This window comes from Neoarius graeffei, chromosome 6, assembly GCF_027579695.1.
Source record: "Neoarius graeffei isolate fNeoGra1 chromosome 6, fNeoGra1.pri, whole genome shotgun sequence".
In the NCBI taxonomy this organism is placed as follows: Eukaryota; Metazoa; Chordata; class Actinopteri; order Siluriformes; family Ariidae; genus Neoarius; species Neoarius graeffei.
In genome coordinates this window covers 96,041,248-96,062,558 of record NC_083574.1, presented here as the reverse complement: position 1 = coordinate 96,062,558, position 21,311 = coordinate 96,041,248, and the positions used below count along the sequence as shown (strand labels likewise).

At 42.2% G+C, this 21,311-nt stretch overlaps 1 protein-coding gene across 2 annotated transcripts in view; it reads right to left on the bottom strand.

Moving 5' to 3' along the window:
• nedd4a (NEDD4 E3 ubiquitin protein ligase a) overlaps positions 1–21,311 on the bottom strand; it is a 145,624-nt gene that overhangs the window by 108,146 nt on the left and 16,167 nt on the right. The window contains exons 2-4 of one of the 2 annotated variants that reach the window (XM_060924203.1): positions 20,457–20,530; positions 6,512–6,590; positions 6,387–6,425 (exon numbers count right to left, since the gene is read on the bottom strand). In XM_060924203.1, coding sequence (XP_060780186.1) covers positions 6,387–6,425; positions 6,512–6,590; positions 20,457–20,530 — 192 coding nt within the window. The remainder of the gene's footprint in view (positions 1–6,386; positions 6,426–6,511; positions 6,591–20,456; positions 20,531–21,311) is intronic. The other variant, XM_060924204.1, reaches the window with a different exon arrangement.

Below are 21,311 nucleotides of genomic sequence, written 5' to 3'. Positions count from 1 at the left end.
GGGCAGCTTACACATCTGGAAAGACACCATCAATGCTGAAAGGTATATCCAGGTTCTAGAGCAACATATGCTCCCATCCAGATGACGTCTCTTTCAGGGAAGACCTTGCATTTTCCAACATGACAATGCCAAACCACATACTGCATCAATTACAGCATCATGGCTGCGTAGAAGAAGGGTCCGGGTACTGAACTGGCCAGCCTGCAGTCCAGATCTTTCACCCATAGAAAACATTTGGCGCATCATAAAACAGACGATACGACAAAAAAGACCTAAGACAGTTGAGCAACTAGAATCCTACATTAGACAAGAATGGGTTAACATTCCTATCCCTAAACTTGAGCAACTTGTCTCCTCAGTCCCCAGACGTTTACAGACTGTTGTAAAGAGAAAAGGGGATGTCTCACAGTGGGAAACATGGCCTTGTCCCAACTTTTTTGAGATGTGTTGTTGTCATGAAATTTAAAATCACCTCATTTTTCTCTTAAATGATACATTTTCTCAGTTTAAACATTTGATATGTCATCGATGTTCTACTCTGAATAAAATATGGAATTTTGAAACTTCCACATCATTGCGTTCCGTTTTTATTTACAATTTGTACTTTATTTAACAACAGTATCAAAATACTTGGGTCTTGAAATAAACGCGCATTAGTCATGAACAAATTTTGGCTAGTTGATTTTCGGTTTGGCGAGTTACTTTGGAAGGGAACTAGTCCGAGTGGCTGGTGAAAAAAAAAAAAAGAAGAATTTCTAGGCCTGTAATCTCATTCCTGGAATCTTCTCCAGCCTCCGAAAAGCTCAATATTTTCCGTTTTGCTTTAGATCACGTGATCGCCCTTTATACTTCTGCTAAATGGTCTGAAAGTCTGAACGTTTCATGCCTGAAGTAAACACTGGGTGAGTGCAGCAAATAATGGCACCGTGCAAACGAGGCAGACCGAGTCGCTGTTATACTGATCGGAAACATTATTAAAAGCCGTTTTATAGATAAACTTTTTTTTTTTTAATCGAAAATCCAAGGATTATTTGGCTCAAATGTACATGAAAATCTCCGTGAGGGTATTCGTCAGACCGCTGAGCTCAACTCATGTTTTTATGACTTACAGCAAATTCGGCTCGAGGGAAAGCTTTATTTAATTATTTCTACTTTCTGCAAATCAGACCTTCAATGCAAAAATCCCACCTGAGATATTCCTCTGTGTGTGTGTGTGTGTGTGTGTGTGTGTGTGTATGCAGGTGCAGCATGATGTAATACACAGCTAGGATCATTATAACAAATCATTACTCGCCAGAACATGACCAGCGACCCGGTGAAAAACCAGGCACAAGTTAAAAACACCGTCCGGCCTCGTTAACACGCTTCCTGACGCAGGGCTCGGGTTAACATTTAACCAGGCCCTGTTTACTTTATCTTGTGTGTGTGTGCTGGAGAAGAGATAAGAGTGTGCAGGCAGATTACATCCAAAAGCACGACAACAGTGCAGTGAGATTATAATCAGTACCAGGCTGTGAGCTTCTCTTCCTGCTCAGACACGCTCAGAAAATAAACTACGGTACGTTACACTACCTTTGGGGCCACAGCGGCTCGTCACTGTCGAGCCAGGGCCCTCCTAAGGTACCGTACTTAAAGGGCTGATGACACGAACATGCAATTTCTTAAATAAACTATAGAACATGGCAAACATGTTAGATTTCTGTTATAATTCCGTGAAAAGAAGCTGTTGTTACGCGAATATCCAACTTTTAATTGCACAGCGCAAGAAAACTGGGTCCGTGGCTCGCGGCCATGTTGTGACATCAGCGGAAGAACACGCTGCGGTTCACTGGCTGTTCTACTCAATGGAAATGGCGCATGAAAACGCCGGTCTACTTGGCAGCTGGCATCACAGTTCTGAACAAAAGAACTAAATACTGGTACTTTAAGCAGTGATCATGACGGCATGATTTTATCTGATTTTAAATAAATGAGATTGATAATAATGTGAATGTTCACAACTAGTACATACAAACTCTGCAGCTTCTGATTCAGCAGCTGCGTCATACTCCGCAAAAACATCAGCAAGAACCTACAATATAAATGGAAATGCAATACACTAAGCTCAAATGACTTTTGGAAAGTATAATTTCTAAATTTTTTCGACATATTCTTGAAGTCGGTCATCAGGGTACTTGCTACCGTTCCCTAACAACGCATGGCAAAGGGTAAAGTGTAGTGTTGCTACGAGTACTTGCTAAAGCCTCCGGTGGAAGATCCTCGACGTGCTGATAAGACATACAGTTCTATATAAAACACACAAGTGTCACGATAATCACAAAACAGATGCAAATTGTTACTAATTTTTAAGCAATCATGTGTTGATCTCTTCCGAATAGAATCTATGATAGCCTACCCTCTTTACCCTTTGCCTCTCGTTGCTAGGCAGCAGTTACATGAAAGCCGCAAGCTTTCACAAGCAAATACATGACTGATATCACGCCGACTTTATGATTACATTTATGATTATCATGAATGTGTACTCTATGATGTGTACTCTATGAGCGCTCTGGAGCGAGTCACTTCCAAGATGGCTGCGCAGACCGCATGGTTACTATTTTTAGCATCATGTCGGAGCACTCTATAGCTCTACGTACCTTTATCTTATGTCATTTCTCAACACATGTTCTGACAGTTGGACTGTCTTTGGAGGAGTCGCCTTGTCCCAGGTGACTGCTGGATCCGGCATAGCTACTAGTAGACCCCCTCCGGAATACTGTAGGCATTGCTGATGGCAGCAACACACGTTTGTGCTGAACTGAACACCCAAGAGATTCTTTTAAGCTGGGAAGGGTGTCAAAACAATCCAAATCGAAGTGTTCAGAGCACAGGACGGATGTTGGTGAGGGCTCCCACTTGTCACGAGTGCACCTGACTTGCTTCACCCACTTCGCATGCAGCTTGGGATCTCTGGGAAACTTGAATAAACTTACCCCATCCTTGTGGGTTTTGGAGCAAAAGCCGGCAACACAATGCGAAGGCATAATAACTATATATATATATATTATAATAATGTATAATAATGTATAATAATAATACTAATAATGATAAACTGAACACCGGTCGCATCAACGACAAACTGGTAAGTTAGGAGGAAGGTTCTTTCGCTGACGTCATATAGCTCCTCCTCCTCCTTCGTCTCCTGGGTGCTGCAGCCCTGTCAAATTTGCCCAAATAGCCGCGTTTTTTATCATAACTTGTAAAATAGGCGCCTTCGTGAATTAATATATGGATCATCGGGAATTACTTTTTATGTTATAAAACATTGCCAAAGATGTCAAAAACGTGTCATCAGCACTTTAACCGTACCCTTTATATACTGATTGGGAACATATGTACATTTTTGGCCCTAAAAAGGCACACAAAGTTACCTTGAGGTCCAATAATGAGCCCTTGGGGGTACCTTAGTGTAGATTGGACCTTGGGGGACAGAAACGGACTCCTACTGTACGCCTGTTTCGGACAGGGTGTGCTGAGAGCTGATCTGAGGTCAGGTCAGACTCTGTTTTAGATTAAAGGACCATTGGTCAACACTGACACCAGGTCAGCTTTGTGTGTGTGTGTGTGTGGTATGAGCGGAATTTAATCCGATAGATTTACAAATAACAGAAAAACAGCACTGTTCTGAAACGTTACATTTTGCAAACGACACAATGATGATGATGCCCTTTATTGTCACTAGTCACATGTACCAGCGAAATTAGCCGTCAACCTGTCCGTACATATACAACATACAATTGACATAGGGTAGACAGGACAGGAAGACAGGGATAAAGATAAAAAGGAAACACAACATGAGGAGAGATAAGGAAAAAAAGAACACCCCCCCACTATGCTCCTGTCAGGAGTACAGTGTGGGAACATTTAAAAAACCTTTGCACATAAGCACACAACAACACAAGTACACTTTAAACACGGGACTTGAGGAGGGGAATCAAAGGCGCTTGTCACGCACCCGCTTGTCACACTGGGGGTAAAAATGGCGACCGCGGAAAGTTAGAGAAGGAATGCGAGGAATGCGAGAGTGTCTCCTGGCAGTGACCTTCAGGGGGAAATGTTGCCTCAGCAACGGCCTGAACCGAGGCCGGTGCTGTCTACGGGAGTCGAATGTCGATAAGATATAAATTGTTTGGTCTTTCCAGACGGAGTCTTTGCACGTCCACACCGCTCGTCCATATCTGTCCATTCTATTCAAATTGATCTCTGAAAAACGTATTCCTTGCAAAGCCGAAAGCTGCTCCGAGATAACAACCATTGTGTGGTTAAAGTTCTGAATGTCCACAGTCCGAGTGCCAACAGCTTTGCCCACCACTCTAATCATATCGGGCAGCTTTGTGTTGTGTGCAATGGAGTGCGCACCAAAAAAAAAAAAAAAAAAGTGTGTGTTTTAACTCCGTTCTAACGTTAGCTGTTCCCTATATAACCGACGCGACCAGTCGCTCGTTTTTCTCTTTCACGGTGCACAAAAAAAATGCACACCAATCTTCATAATCATCATGAGATCATCATCAGCGTCTAAAGCCTAGGTCACAACCGGATGTACGATTTTTTGGCCGTGCGATTTTTGGCGTTTCCCAAATCGCTGCGTTTTTTTTGTTCGTGGAGAAAGACGCACGTTGGCCGTAAGTTTGTCTCGCAACCTGAAAAAAACGTAAGCACCCGTAGAGTTTGTTTGACATGACAAAGAACCTCTGCGGCCGGTCCGCGGCCAGTCAACGGCTCGAAAATCAGCACGTCACACGCACGCCCTCTGTGCGTTTCATGCGCGCCTTCCGTGCGTTTTTTGCACGTAGACCGGCCGTAGGAGCACGTACAGCCGGTCGTTACCGAGGCATAAGATTTACTTTATAATAAACCTTAGTGTGGAGTTTCTGGGTTAAACATGTCGCTGTACGGTATTTTTCCACTTTGGTTATCGGTTTCCCAGGTTACCCACAATGCCGTTCGCTGATAATGGTGCGTCTCTAGCTAAAGACAGCGATGCAGCGGAGCTTTACTCTTTTTTTTTAATAAATAAATATCCGAGCCAGCTCTCTTCCTTCTTCAAACAGATCCGCTTCAGAACCTTCAGCTTCATTTCACTTCGCATTCCAGGACTCTCAGTACAGCGTTCTCACCACCTTCTACTCTACGCTACTCGTACGCCAGATTTCTCAGATATGGCGCTGAACAAAGGGTGAAAATTCTGAAAAGTAGCTCTGGCACGTTTTTCTGTTTCAAAGCCGACTTGAAAATCTGATTATCACTAAAGAATTAGTTTTTTTTTTCCCCTGCGACCTCAGAGTGACGCACAGCCGCTAACGTCTCACAGGAAGAACCAAAATACAAAACCGCTTCAGAATCTAAACGAGCTTTCGTCGGCTAAATTAAAGCCGATTTCGTTCTTTCAAAATCAATCGAAGCTTTATTTATCTTTGAGATGTACAGGGAGTGAAACTAATAAAAGGTCTAAATTAAAAATATAAAACAAACAAACTACTATAATAGGTAAATATCAATCCTTATATCAGGAAGGTCATATAAAAAGACGCAATATTAAATGTCGTTAAGCCATAAAATATTATCGAGGCCAGATTTGAACCAATGCGTCTTTTATAAAGACTTTTCACAAGACGATCGCCGGAGAGGAAATTTTTTACAACCGGCTTTTCCCCCGCCTATACCGTACGTGTGGTGATGTCATCAAAAACAGATGACGTCTGGGCAAGCGTCCAAGTTTTTGCGCGATGCAACATGAGTCAGGATTTCAGTTCGGATTTTCATCGAGTCTTAAAAGCGCTCCTCCGTCTCATCAGCTTCTCTTTAACTTTTCAATTCAACCTGTTTTTATTTGATGTAAAACACAAATTCTATCAACGCTTCTAAAATTACAAATATGCACAGTCCTTTAACTCGAAGACCAAGGGAGTGTTCGTATCTCAGTACTCAGTGCTCGCTGAAGAGAACTGCTTTTAACTGGTTTTTGTTTTAAAGCTGCATGTTATTTAGTTATCACATGGTATTACACTCGTTGCTACGGTATGTGCAGTGTTACTTCAGACCACAGGATGCTATCGTGATGTCTAGCCATGATATGCTCCTACCGCAGCAGCACAGGAAGCCCCGCCCCCTCGGGGGCTTTTCTATGATAATCTTATCACTATGCAAGTCTGATTAACGTAGGATGGAAATCTAAAGCACATTTACGTTCGTGTGTTGGACTGCTGGTGTGCACTGACACACGAACAACGTGTGACTTATTAAAGGGGTCGGTTACCGTGGTTACGAGGCTAACACGAGCTAAAACGCATCGAGTCCTGCATCAAAGAACTGTTCACCTCAAAATATACACAAAGACCATGACTTACTTTGAAAAAAAATTCCTCGTTCCACTTTGGATCCAATGTCTAAGCAGGAGAAAGACAATAATTAATGGAATAAAGAAACAGGAAGTGAACGTTGTCTCAGCGTGCGAGTATAAAACCTCTCTCACCTTTTTGATGGTCTTGGTTTGAAGGCTGACCAGTTCTCCAGTGACGGGGTCATACAGAGAGAGTCTCGTGTACGGGTCACTGCACAGAACAACAATAATCAGAGGAAATCTACACACACACACACACACACACACACGAGCTGTTTAGATCGAAACCCTGGCGACGTGAATAACACCGGAGTCAGACCCTCTGTTCACACTAGTGGGCGACAGTCGCCCGTAGTTTGTCTTGTGGGCGTGGAACGAGCGCTATCGCTGTGGCCCGTCCATCCAGCTCTGATGAGAAACACTGCGACGTGATTTCTGACACTGTCTGATGATTTCTTTGCTTTACGATGAAGTGGAAAATTGTAATGGAGTGAAAATTCAGTGGGTTGATGAACGCTCTGCGCCGGGTGTTTTCACCCGAGTGATTAACAGCACGAGTGAACGGGACTTGCGACAGAAACTCTCCAGCTACACTCAGGAGCTTCAGTTTTCCTCATAATGTCTCGATAAAGCTTTAACGAGAGGGTTCGATCCGCCCGAGTCAAACAGGACACAGGAACTGAAAGATGGCAGGAATTAAAGGGTGTGAAAGAGCTAGACATGTAATGATAAGGAAGGAAGGAAGAAAAGGCAGGCTGCAGTTGAAAGTGTTAAAAAAAAGGCAGACAGAAGCGAGTGCAATAAATAAATGAGAGTGCAGTTGAACATGTTGAAAGAAAAAGAAAGAAACTGCAGTTGAAAGTGTTGAGAAATAAATGAATAAATAAATGAGTGCAGTTGAAAGTGTTCAAAAAGAAAAAGAGAAAGAAGGAAAGGCTACAGCTGAAAGTGTTGAGAGAGAAAGAAAAAGAAAGGCAATTGAAAAAGAAATAAAAGAGAGAAGAAAGGAAAGAAAGAAAGGCTGAGTTGAAAGTGTTCAGAAATAAATAAAAGAAGAGAGCAGCTGAAAGAGTTAAAAAAGAAAAAGAAAGAAAGAAAGAAAGAAAGAAAGAAAGAAAGAAAGAAAGAAAGAAAGAAGGAAAGGCTGCAGCTGAAAGTGTTGAGAAATAAATTAAGTAAGAAAGAAGGAAGGGAGTGCAGTTAAAAGTGTTGGAAAATAAATAAAAGAAAGAAGGAAAGCAGTTGAAAGTGTTGCGAAATAAAGAAAGGTGCACAGTTGAAAAAAGAAATAAAAGAAAGAAGAAGACAATAAAGGCTGCAGTTGAAAGTGTTAAAAAAGAAAAAGAGAAAGAAAGAAGGAAAGGCTGCAGCTGAAAGTGTTCAGAAAGAAAGAAAGAAAGAAAGAAAGAAAGAAAGAAAGCAGTTGAAAGTCTTGAGAAAGAAAGAAAGAAAGAAAGAAAGAAAGAAAGAAAGAAAGAAAGAAAGAAGGTGCACAGTTGAAAAAGAAATAAAAGAAAGAAGGAAAGAAAGAAAGGCTGCAGTTGAAAGTGTTAAAAAAGAAAAAGAGAAAGAAAGAAGGAAAGGCTGCAGCTGAAAGTGTTCAGAAAGAAAGAAAGAAAGAAAGAAAGAAAGAAAGAAAGCAGTTGAAAGTCTTGAGAAAGAAAGAAAGAAAGAAAGAAAGAAAGAAAGAAAGAAAGAAGGTGCACAGTTGAAAAAGAAATAAAAGAAAGAAGGAAAGAAAGAAAGGCTGCAGTTGAAAGTGTTAAAAAAGAAAAAGAGAAAGAAAGAAGGAAAGGCTACAGCTGAAAGTGTTCAGAAAGAAAGAAAGAAAGAAAGAAAGAAAGAAAGAAAGAAAGCAGTTGAAAGTCTTGAGAAAGAAAGAAAGAAAGAAAGAAAGAAAGAAAGAAAGAAAGAAAGAAAGAAAGAAAGAAAGAAGGTGCACAGTTGAAAAAGAAATAAAAGAAAGAAGGAAAGAAAGAAAGTCCTGCAGTTGAAAGTGTTAAAAAAGAAAAGGAGAAAGAAAGAAGGAAAGGCTGCAGCTGAAAGTGTTGGAAAAGAAATAAAAGAAAGAAGGAAAGCAGTTGAAAGTGTTGAGAAAGAAAGAAAGAAAGAAAGAAAGAAAGAAAGAAAGAAAGAAAGGTGCACAGTTGAAAAAGAAATAAAAGAAAGAAGGAAAGAAAGAAAGGTGCACAGTTGAAAAAGAAATAAAAGAAAGAAGAAAAGAAAGAAAGGCTGCAGTTGAAAGTGTTAAAAAAGAAAAAGAGAAAGAAAGAAGGAAAGGCTACAGCTGAAAGTGTTCAGAAAGAAAGAAAGAAAGAAAGAAAGAAAAAGAAAGGAGTACAGTTGAAAGTGTTGGAAAAGAAATAAAAGAAAGAAGGAAAGCAGTTGAAAGTGTTGAGAAAGAAAGAAAGAAAGAAAGAAAGAAAGAAAGAAAGAAAGAAAGGTTACAGTTGAAAGTGTTGAGAAATAAGTAAATAAATAAAGAAGAGAGCAGCTGAAAGAGTTAAAAAAGAAAAAGAAAGAAAGAAGGAAAGGCTGCAGCTGAAAGTGTTGAGAAATAAATTAAGTAAGAAAGAAGGGAGTGCAGTTAAAAGTGTTGGAAAATAAATAAAAGAAAGAAGGAAAGCAGTTGAAAGTGTTGCGAAATAAAGAAAGAAAGGTGCACAGCTGAAAAAAGAAATAAAAGAAAGAAGAAGAAAAGAAAGGCTGCAGTTGAAAGTGTTAAAAAAGAAAAAGAGAAAGAAAGAAGGAAAGGCTGCAGCTGAAAGTGTTCAGAAAGAAAGAAAGAAAGAAAGAAAGCAGTTGAAAGTCTTGAGAAAGAAAGAAAAAAAGAAAGAAAGAAAGAAAGAAAGAAAGCAGTTGAAAGTCTTGAGAAAGAAAGAAAGAAAGAAAGAAAGAAGGAAAGCAGTTGAAAGTCTTGAGAAAGAAAGAAAGAAAGAAAGAAAGAAAGAAAGAAAGAAGGTGCACAGTTGAAAAAGAAATAAAAGAAAGAAGGAAAGAAAGAAAGTCCTGCAGTTGAAAGTGTTAAAAAAGAAAAAGAGAAAGAAAGAAGGAAAGGCTGCAGCTGAAAGTGTTGGAAAAGAAATAAAAGAAAGAAGGAAAGCAGTTGAAAGTGTTGAGAAAGAAAGAAAGAAAGAAAGAAAGAAAGAAAGAAAGAAAGAAAGAAAGGTGCACAGTTGAAAAAGAAATAAAAGAAAGAAGGAAAGAAAGAAAGGTGCACAGTTGAAAAAGAAATAAAAGAAAGAAGAAAAGAAAGAAAGGCTGCAGTTGAAAGTGTTAAAAAAGAAAAAGAGAAAGAAAGAAGGAAAGGCTACAGCTGAAAGTGTTCAGAAAGAAAGAAAGAAAGAAAGAAAGAAAGAAAGAAAAAGAAAGGAGTACAGTTGAAAGTGTTGGAAAAGAAATAAAAGAAAGAAGGAAAGCAGTTGAAAGTCTTGAGAAAGAAAGAAAGAAAGAAAGAAAGAAAGAAAGAAAGAAGGAAAGCAGTTGAAAGTCTTGAGAAAGAAAGAAAGAAAGAAAGAAAGAAAGAAAGAAAGAAAGAAAGAAAGAAGGTGCACAGTTGAAAAAGAAATAAAAGAAAGAAGGAAAGAAAGAAAGTCCTGCAGTTGAAAGTGTTAAAAAAGAAAAAGAGAAAGAAAGAAGGAAAGGCTGCAGCTGAAAGTGTTGGAAAAGAAATAAAAGAAAGAAGGAAAGCAGTTGAAAGTGTTGAGAAAGAAAGAAAGAAAGAAAGAAAGAAAGAAAGAAAGAAAGGTGCACAGTTGAAAAAGAAATAAAAGAAAGAAGGAAAGAAAGAAAGGTGCACAGTTGAAAAAGAAATAAAAGAAAGAAGAAAAGAAAGAAAGGCTGCAGTTGAAAGTGTTAAAAAAGAAAAAGAGAAAGAAAGAAGGAAAGGCTACAGCTGAAAGTGTTCAGAAAGAAAGAAAGAAAGAAAGAAAGAAAAAGAAAGGAGTACAGTTGAAAGTGTTGGAAAAGAAATAAAAGAAAGAAGGAAAGCAGTTGAAAGTCTTGAGAAAGAAAGAAAGAAAGAAAGAAAGAAAGAAGGAAAGCAGTTGAAAGTCTTGAGAAAGAAAGAAAGAAAGAAAGAAAGAAAGAAAGAAAGAAAGAAAGAAAGAAAGAAAGAAGGTGCACAGTTGAAAAAGAAATAAAAGAAAGAAGGAAAGAAAGAAAGTCCTGCAGTTGAAAGTGTTAAAAAAGAAAAAGAGAAAGAAAGAAGGAAAGGCTGCAGCTGAAAGTGTTGGAAAAGAAATAAAAGAAAGAAGGAAAGCAGTTGAAAGTGTTGAGAAAGAAAGAAAGAAAGAAAGAAAGAAAGAAAGAAAGAAAGAAAGGTGCACAGTTGAAAAAGAAATAAAAGAAAGAAGGAAAGAAAGAAAGGTGCACAGTTGAAAAAGAAATAAAAGAAAGAAGAAAAGAAAGAAAGGCTGCAGTTGAAAGTGTTAAAAAAGAAAAAGAGAAAGAAAGAAGGAAAGGCTACAGCTGAAAGTGTTCAGAAAGAAAGAAAGAAAGAAAGAAAGAAAGAAAAAGAAAGGAGTACAGTTGAAAGTGTTGGAAAAGAAATAAAAGAAAGAAGGAAAGCAGTTGAAAGTGTTGAGAAAGAAAGAAAGAAAGAAAGAAAGAAAGAAAGAAAGAAAGAAAGAAAAAGGTGCACAGTTGAAAAAGAAATAAAAGAAAGAAAGAAAGAAAGAAAGAAAGAAAGAAAGAAAGAAAGGAAGGTTACAGTTGAAAGTGTTGAGAAATAAGTAAATAAATAAAGAAGAGAGCAGCTGAAAGAGTTAAAAAAGAAAAAGAAAGAAAGAAGGAAAGGCTGCAGCTGAAAGTGTTAAAGAAATAAAAGAAGGAAAGAAAGAAAAAGGCTGCAGTTGAAAGTGTTAAATAAAGAAATAAAAAGTGCAGCTGAAAGTGTTCAAGAAAGAGAAAGAAGTTGAAAGTACAGAAAGAACGAATGAACTGCCGCGCTGTCGTTGTTGTCATGGTTACACCCGTGAACACTCTATACTCCGCCTCCCACAGGTCAACTCCACCTACAAACATGGCCACCACCATGGACTCCACCCCCCAGAATGCAGCTCGCTCCCCGAGTTCTGGTCTGTTCACGATCACAGCTCACGGGTTTACTGACTCGCTTCACGCCGTCATGGCGAAGTGACGCTCAGCGCCGGGCTTTACAGAGCCTCACTGCTCCGCTCCACGCTGCCCGCTCCGGGCTTTACAGAGCCTCACTGCTCCACGCTGCCCGCTCCGGGCTTTACAGAGCCTCACTGCTCCACGCTGCCCGCTCCGGGCTTTACAGAGCCTCACTGCTCCGCTCCACGCTGCCCGCTCCGGGCTTTACAGAGCCTCACTGCTCCACGCTGCCCGCTCCGGGCTTTACAGAGCCTCACTGCTCCACGCTGCCCGCTCCGGGCTTTACAGAGCCTCACTGCTCCGCTCCACGCTGCCCACTCCGGGCTTTACAGAGCCTCACTGCTCCACGCTGCCCGCTCCGGGCTTTACAGAGCCTCACTGCTCCGCTCCACGCTGCCCGCTCCGGGCTTTACAGAGCCTCACTGCTCCACGCTGCCCGCTCCGGGCTTTACAGAGCCTCACTGCTCCGCTCCACGCTGCCCGCTCCGGGCTTTACAGAGCCTCACTGCTCCACGCTGCCCGCTCCGGGCTTTACAGAGCCTCACTGCTCCGCTCCACGCTGCCCGCTACGGGCTTTACAGAGCCTCACTGCTCCACGCTGCCCGCTCCGGGCTTTACAGAGCCTCACTGCTCCACGCTGCCCGCTCCGGGCTTTACAGAGCCTCACTGCTCCGCTCCACGCTGCCCACTCCGGGCTTTACAGAGCCTCACTGCTCCACGCTGCCCGCTCCGGGCTTTACAGAGCCTCACTGCTCCGCTCCACGCTGCCCGCTCCGGGCTTTACAGAGCCTCACTGCTCCACGCTGCCCGCTCCGGGCTTTACAGAGCCTCACTGCTCCGCTCCACGCTGCCCGCTACGGGCTTTACAGAGCCTCACTGCTCCACGCTGCCCGCTCCGGGCTTTACAGAGCCTCACTGCTCCGCTCCACGCTGCCCACTCCGGGCTTTACAGAGCCTCACTGCTCCACGCTGCCCGCTCCGGGCTTTACAGAGCCTCACTGCTCCACGCTGCCCGCTCCGGGCTTCCCTGTGCCCTGGGCATCCTCACGCTCACCTGACCACTGCCTGTTTTTCGACTTGGCCCGTCTGCGCCCGTAATAAACCCTCGAGCTGTTTTCCCAGCCGTCCGTCTCCCGTTTACCCGACAGCCGTGGATTCAGGAACTCCGTTACTGACCGAGTTTCCACGATTTATCACACGAGTGAGGTCTGGAGACATGCGTGTGATAAATAACAGAGGATTTTCTGCCTGAACTCGTTCTCATTATACCGTCAGATGAATAAATCAGTTCTAACGCAAACACACTCGACCGGATCCCCGACCCGTCCGGATCTCGCAGCGGCGACGCCACTTTACTCGTCTTTATTTACATTTAGACCGAGCTAAGCTTTTATTCCACTTCACTCCCTGTTTACTGGATTTTCCAGCTGTTGTGAAAATATCCAGCATGGCGTTAGAAAGTTTTAAAGTTCGTTTATCCATAAATGCCATTTTAAGCAGTATATATTAATATATTCAAAAGTAATGGCACCCAAGTGGATGTGGATGGGAATCAGTGGAGCAGAACAAGCTGTGCTCTGTGGGTGGAAAGGGCGTGTCCACACACACACACACACACACACACTAGACAAGACAATCGTCGGGATCTGTGAGGTCACGTACGCAGAAGCGAGTGTGTTACGCTGCCCTGTGACGCAGCAATTTGGAAAACAAAAAACAAACCCGCAGTTGTCTGGCCTGGCGTGTCTCAGAAGGAGAACGTGTCAGCCGTCACGTGTCCCGCTATGACTGGAGGGAACTGGGCCATGAAAACAAAGCCAATGAATCATGAATCTTTCATGCAGAGCAGGAAATACCAGTACAAGAGTGACAGCGTGTTTACGTCACATGACACAACCATCTCATGAAACCTGACAAATACGACAGGCCGGACTTAATCCTGCTAATCTCACCCGAGAACAAAAACACTCGTCAGTTTCAGTCAAGTGTAAACTAACCCAGTGCTCTTCTTCAGAGGTCTGAGAAAGCCTGGAGACGAGTCCTCCACGTGCTCGCGCGACACGCCTTCATCACCCGAACCTATGGAATCAATTTTGTGCCAAAATGTTCATACAATACTTTTGAAATATCAAACAAAAACGACAAATCAAAATACAAAAAAACAAAAAAAAGTCAATTTTTTTAGGCTGGCAAACAAATTATTCGTGTCATCGTGCAAAATATCAGTCTATTACTCTTCAGAAACCTTTTATTTTTGTTCCGCGTCTTTCTCAGTTTTGTTTGACGTAATTTATTTTGGTTGCGATTCCAGCTTTCTCGTTTGCGCTCCCTGACTGCAATTTTGGCACAAACGTCACGTGTGGGCGGGCTGTCCAGGAATGCATTCCCATTGGCTAACTTGTGTTTGACTGACAGCTATGCTCAGCCATTCCCTACTCGGATTCTGGCGGACTGTTTGACGAGTGACCGATCCATTGACGGTAAACAAGGATGGAGTGGACTTCAGTGGCGACTATGATACTGAATTGTTTACCGTCAATGGATCGGTCACTCGTCAAACAGTCCGCCAGAATCCGAGTAGGGAATGGCTGAGCGTAGCTGTCAGTCAAACACAAGTTAGCCAGTGGGAATGCATTCCTGGACAGCCCACCCACACGTCAAGTTTGTGCCAAAACCGCAAGCAAAAAGTCAGGGAGCGCAAACGAGAAAGCTGGAATCGCAACCAAAATAAATTACGTCAAACAAAACTGAGAAAGACGCGGAACAAAAATAAAAGGTTTCTGAAGAGTAATAGACTGATATTTTGCACGATTACACGAATAATTTGTTTGCCAGTCTAAAAAAAATTGACTTTTTTTTGTTTTTTTGTATTTTGATTTGTCATTTTTGTTTGATATTTCAAAAGTATTGTATGAACATTTTGGCACAAAATTGATTCCATACGAACCCAGCTTAACGTTATCAAAACACACGGGGCGAGCGCGGCGATGTAGACAGGACGAGCAAATATTCCCTGTACGATCGCTACACCACTCATTCACTACGACTTTCAAAAGAATAAAACACCGTCTCAGGCTGTTACAGGAAAATAAATCAACGACAAGCTGGGTTTTAAATGAGCTCGTCTTGGGTGCTGGGTCTGATTATGAAGGTTGGAACGGAGTTAAAATCTTTTACCACTGGAGGGGAGGAAAAAAAAGTTAGCAAAATGATTATGAAGGAAAATTAGCAAAAAATGTGTTACAGGAAAAAATATATACAGCTGTGCAAAAGTCTTGGTTACGTGTACAGAAACGCTGTCAACCAAAAATAGCTTAAAATAAAATGTTTCAACATTAAAAAAAAATACTATAAACAATAGCCATAATAAATGAATTTATAATACACAGGGCCAAATTACTCAATTCTGATTGGTCAATCAAGGAGGGCTTTTTTCCTTAACACGGGGCCGTATTTCTGAAATGCTATTGGCTAGTTCGTTGCTTGGTTACCAGGGCAAAGACAGGTTTTTAATTTGGGCACCATAAAACATTTTTTTTTTTACTATTTTCGCACGTAGCGTGGCGAAAATTTTTGACATATCATTTTTAGTAATTTTTTTTAACCAATTATAAATATATCGAGCAATAAAAATAATAGAAATTACATAATCATGTGCAAGTAGTGCTGTATCTAAAAAGTCTAAAGTTTTCTCCAACATTCTGAATAAATAAAAAAGATAAAAATATTTTGTAAGCCTAATTATGATCACGGCATCTATTTGGGCGCACATCTATTTCAACTCAACTTCCAATATAATTTGGTATAAATTAATTTGGGCATAAATGGGATAAAAATTATTTTCACTTAAATTTAAAAATAAGCTGGTACAAAGCAGATTACCGGTACATAAAAAGCCTCGGTCACAACCGGCCGTACGTGCTCCTACGGCCGGTCTACGTCAGAGATGCCAAATACTACGAAATTTTCGTATTTTATATGATTTTCTGCCACTTTCGCACCACGACGACCAGTTAATTCGAAACTACGAATTTCACAGTGATCGGGGAAAAAAATCAGTTCGTTCCGCATTTTTGTTTGGTACGTTGAACTCCGCCATGATCGAAGAAAATTCAGTCTGTTCCGCATTTTCGGAAGGATGAAATCCGCGGGAATCATTCAAAGCTTTCGTGATACGTCGTCGCTGATTGGTTGATATTCGCTTCCGGGTTTGAACTCGACCAATCAAAATTCGTGATAGTGCCGTCTGACAATGGAGAAGCCGAGCAAGAATAACCAGAAATTTAATGATAAATATACAGCAACATGGCCGTGTATTGTTCCTTCGCGAAAGGGGATGTATTTCGCACAATGCACGGTTTGCAACTGCGATATTTCTGTCCGGCACAGCGGACAATACGAAAACTAAAGATTCTTCGGCCCCGGACTACAGATCTGTTTATTGAAAGGTTGGCATCTCTGCTACGTGCAAAAAACGCAAGAAACGCACGGAGGGCGCGCGTGTGACGTGCTGATTTTCGAGCCGCAGAGGTTCTTTGTCATGTCAAAAAAACTCTACGGGCGCTTACGTTTTTTTCAGGTTGCAAGACAAACTTACGGCCAACGTGCGTCTCTCTCCACGAACAAGAAAAACGCAGCGATTTGGGAAACGCCAAAAATCGCACGGCCAAAAAAATCATACGTCCAGTTGTGACCTAGGCTAAAGTCTCACATAAAATATGTAATAAAAATCCATAGCGTGCCTGGCAACTGTTAAGCCTAGGTCACAACCGGACGTACGATTTTTTGGCCGTGCGATTTTTGGCGTTTCCCAAATCGCTGCGTTTTTTTTTTTGTTCGTGGAGAAAGACGCACGTTGGCCGTAAGTTTGTCTTGCAACCTGAAAAAAACGTAAGTGCCCGTAGAGTTTGTTTGACATGACAAAGAACCTCTGTGGCCGGTCTACGGCTCGAAAATCAGCACGTCACACGCGCGCCCTCCGTGCGTCTCTTGCGTGTTTTGCACGTAGACCGGCCGTAGGAGCACGTATGGCCGGTTGTGACCGAGGCTTAAGGCAGCTGTTGCAGACGACAAGTCAATGACCTCGACCTTGTCAACAATATCGTCTGATGTCTTCTGACTGTTCTGTCATGTGATAAACCTCCCCATTCCCCCGCCTGGAGTCTTAGGGTGTATTCAGACCAGGATAGTTCGACAGTTCACTTGCTTTGGTCCGAACCAAATGTTTTTTTTATTTTTTCAGTTTGGTGCGGGGGCGGCACGGTGGTGTAGTGGTTAGCGCTGTCGCCTCACAGCAAGAAGGTCCGGGTTCGAGCCCCGTGGCCGGCGAGGGCCTTTCCGTGTGGAGTTTGCATGTTCTCCCCGTGTCCGCGTGGGTTTCCTCCGGGTGCTCCGGTTTCCCCCACAGTCCAAAGACATGCAGGTTAGGTTAACTGGTGACTCTAAATTGAGCGTAGGTGTGAATGTGAGTGTGAATGGTTGTCTGTGTCTATGTGTCAGCCCTGTGATGACCTGGCGACTTGTCCAGGGTGTACCCCGCCTTTCGCCCGTAGTCAGCTGGGATAGGCTCCAGCTTGCCTGCGACCCTGTAGAAGGATAAAGCGGCTAGAGATAATGAGATGAGATGAATAAAGTTTATAAATACTACTTATATCATGTCATAGCCGGAGCTCGCTGGGGAGCTCGCCGGGGGAGCTCGCTAGCGCGCTCCGGCTATGACATGATATAAGTAGTATTTATAAACTTTATTCATCAAAAGGAAAATAATATTCTATTCAATATTCTATTCTCATCGCCCAAACCTGTGTATGGCGATGGGTCAGTGAACAATCCTGGTGGAAGCAGGTAAACGTCGTTCTCTAAGCCTGCTAACCTCAATTTTTGCAAATACCTCTCCCTCTGCTCACCCTGTAAATGCCCTACGTCGCTGGATAGTGAAGGTGTTTTCTGCATCTCACTCCTTTTTCTTTTATGTTTTTCGTTTGTTGCCTTCCTCGCATTCAAACTGATTCGAGCCATGACGTCCAAAATGGCAGCATCACATGACTTGGTCACGTGGGTGAAATACCTCAATAGCCAGCAAGGGCCGTAGGAGCCCCGCTGATGACATTTTAACAGTCAGTCAATCACTGGTGTGTCGAGGGCATTTAAACTTAGTGGAGCCCATCCCTCTCCAAGCTTGATCAATGGACAATTTAGAGTCACCAGTTAACCTAACCTACATGTCTTTGGACTGTGGGGGAAACCGGAGCACCCGGAGGAAACCCACGCAGACAGCGGGAGAACATGTGAACTCCATACAGAAAGGCCCCCATCGGCCACGAGGCTCGAACCCAGGACCTTCTTCCCATGAGGTGACAGTGCTAACCATGACACCACCGTGCCGCCGCCCAGGGAAAACCTTTATCAAGCTACAATACAGAGTTACATCCACAAACACCAGTTAAAACTTGACTGTACAAAAAGGAAGCCTTGTGTTAACTGTGTCCAGAAGCGCCGTCGACTTCTCTGGGCTCGGGGGCGTCTCGGATGGACCATCACACAGTGGAAACGTGTATTGTGGTCAGATCAATCAGTATTCCAGGTCTTTTTTGGAAGAAATGGACGCCGTGTGCTCTGAAGACGAAAAGGACCATCCAGACTGTTACCAGGAACAAGTCCAAAAGCCAGGGTGTGTCATGGTATGGGGTTGGGTCAGTGCCCTTGGCGACGATAACTTACACTTCTGTGATGGAGCATTAATGCAGAAAAGTACACCGAGATGCTGCCTCCCTCCTTCAAGACGAAATCTTTTCCAGGGAGATTTCAACAAGGCAATGCAAAACCACATTCTGTACACATTATAAAGGCGTGGATGTGGTAGAAAGGGGCGTGTCCCCTCTGTCCCCAATAGAGAATGTGTGGAGAAACATATGAAATGAAAAATATGACAGTGACGACCCCGTCATGACCGTTACACACCTTAAGACCTGTTTGCATAAAGAACGGGACAAAATAACACCTGAAACACTTCAGCACTTGGGATCTTCAGTCCATAAACATCTCTGAAGTGTTGTGAGAAGGAACGGGAACGTTATAAAAGTGGGAAACGCTTCTTTACCCGTCGCAACTTGTTTATTTTGATGAAGCGATAAAAATCATGAAGTCAAACGTCTAAAAACGTGCTGCCGTACTGTTTCGAGTGTAATACGGGTCAAAGATGATTTACAAATCACCGTTTTCAGTTTTCATTTCAGTTTCAACTTCAACAAAGCGTTCCCACTTCTTCTACAACCCCGATTCCAAAAAAGTTGGGACAAAGTACAAATTGTAAATAAAAACGGAATGCAATGATGTGGAAGTTTCAAAATTCCATATTTTATTCAGAATAGAACATAGATGACATATCAAATGTTTAAACTGAGAAAATGTATCATTTAAAGAGAAAAATTAGGTGATTTTAAATTTCATGACAACAACACATCTCAAAAAAGTTGGGACAAGGCCATGTTTCCCACTGTGAGACATCCCCTTTTCTCTTTACAACAGTCTGTAAACGTCTGGGGACTGAGGAGACAAGTTGCTCAAGTTTAGGGATAGGAATGTTAACCCATTCTTGTCTAATGTAGGATTCTAGTTGCTCAACTGTCTTAGGTCTTTTTTGTCGTATCTTCCGTTTTATGATGCGCCAAATGTTTTCTATGGGTGAAAGATCTGGACTGCAGGCTGGCCAGTTCAGTACCCGGACCCTTCTTCTACGCAGCCATGATGCTGTAATTGATGCAGTATGTGGTTTGGCATTGTCATGTTGGAAAATGCAAGGTCTTCCCTGAAAGAGACGTCGTCTGGATGGGAGCATATGTTGCTCTAGAACCTGGATATACCTTTCAGCATTGATGGTGTCTTTCCAGATGTGTAAGCTGCCCATGCCACACGCACTAATGCAACCCCATACCATCAGAGATGCAGGCTTCTGAACTGAGCGCTGATAACAACTTGGGTCGTCCTTCTCCTCTTTAGTCCGAATGACACGGCGTCCCTGATTTCCATAAAGAACTTCAAATTTTGATTCGTCTGACCACAGAACAGTTTTCCACTTTGCCACAGTCCATTTTAAATGAGCCTTGGCCCAGAGAAGACGTCTGCGCTTCTGGATCGTGTTTAGATACGGCTTCTTCTTTGAACTATAGAGTTTTAGCTGGCAACGGCGGGTGGCACGGTGAATTGTGTTCACAGATAATGTTCTCTGGAAATATTCCTGAGCCCATTTTGTGATTTCCAATACAGAAGCATGCCTGTATGTGATGCAGTGCCGTCTAAGGGCCCGAAGATCACGGGCACCCAGTATGGTTTTCCGGCCTTGACCCTTACGCACAGAGATTCTTCCAGATTCTCTGAATCTTTTGATGATATTATGCACTGTAGATGATGATATGTTCAAACTCTTTGCAATTTTACACTGTCGAACTCCTTTCTGATATTGCTCCACTATTTGTCGGTGCAGAATTAGGGGGATTGGTGATCCTCTTCCCATCTTTACTTCTGAGAGCCGCTGCCACTCCAAGATGCTCTTTTTATACCCAGTCATGTTAATGACCTATTGCCAATTGACCTAATGAGTTGCAATTTGGTCCTCCAGCTGTTCCTTTTTTGTACCTTTAACTTTTCCAGCCTCTTATTGCCCCTGTCCCAACTTTTTTGAGATGTGTTGCTGTCATGAAATTTCAAACGAGCCAATATTTGGCATGACATTTCAAAATGTCTCACTTTCGACATTTGATATGTTGTCTATGTTCTATTGTGAATACAATGTCAGTTTTTGAGATTTGTAAATTATTGCATTCCGTTTTTATTTACAACTTGTACTTTGTCCCAACTTTTTTGGAATCAGGGTTGTAATTTGCATGACCTCGGATTAACAGATGAACGCTGAGTGGAACACGTGACAGGAACACATGTGCGGGGAGGAAAGGAAACTCACCTCGCGCCAAGAATATCCTTCTTCGCCAGTCCGATCCCAGCGATGACTTTTACTCTTAATATTCTGCATTCATCCTGTTCGAGAGAGAGAGAGAAAAAAAAAACCACAACACACACACACCGTCAACAACAATGAGCCACCAGAGGATGTGATGAACTTCCTGAAACATTTGGCAGCAATTCAAGTTCTCAGGTTTCACGATCAGCAGGATATTGTGCGAGTATAAACTGATGATTACTCGCACGGTGACTCACAATCACAAGATCTGAGCGATCAGAGATCGAGTGAGAGAGAAAGAAAGTGAAGAACGTCACGCCAACGATGAGTCGACTTTTCTCAGGCCGAAATAACATGTTAGTCAGGTATCGTAAATCACGTCCTAAAAATATCGAGCTGTTATCATGAAACAGCTGCAAGATATTGTGGGAAAATTCAACCAAATTCTTTACACCACAGCATTTTTGAGCAAATTCACGATTATGATTGGGTTTCAGTCACGTGAATTCTCTTCGCAATTTCATTTCTGGTAAAACAGCTGGTGGTCTTGCAAACTAAAATGGCTGCCGTAGTCAGGGATGAGAATGGGTCCTGATGAAAAAAGCAGATATTCTGTGATAAGGGGGGTCCGCGGCGGGAATTTTTTTTCAAAATGAGACCTTACACACCCCGTTTCCTGTAATCTGAGCTGTAGTTAATTAAAACACGTGATGCCTATTTTAATACTTATTGAAATAAAAACACTATTATATAGAACAATATGTGTATTGCATTAATTCAAAATAATATCTAGATTTTATGGGGACTGGTTATTACTCATTGTCAACATCACTTGTTTTTCTAAAAAATGTCCATGAA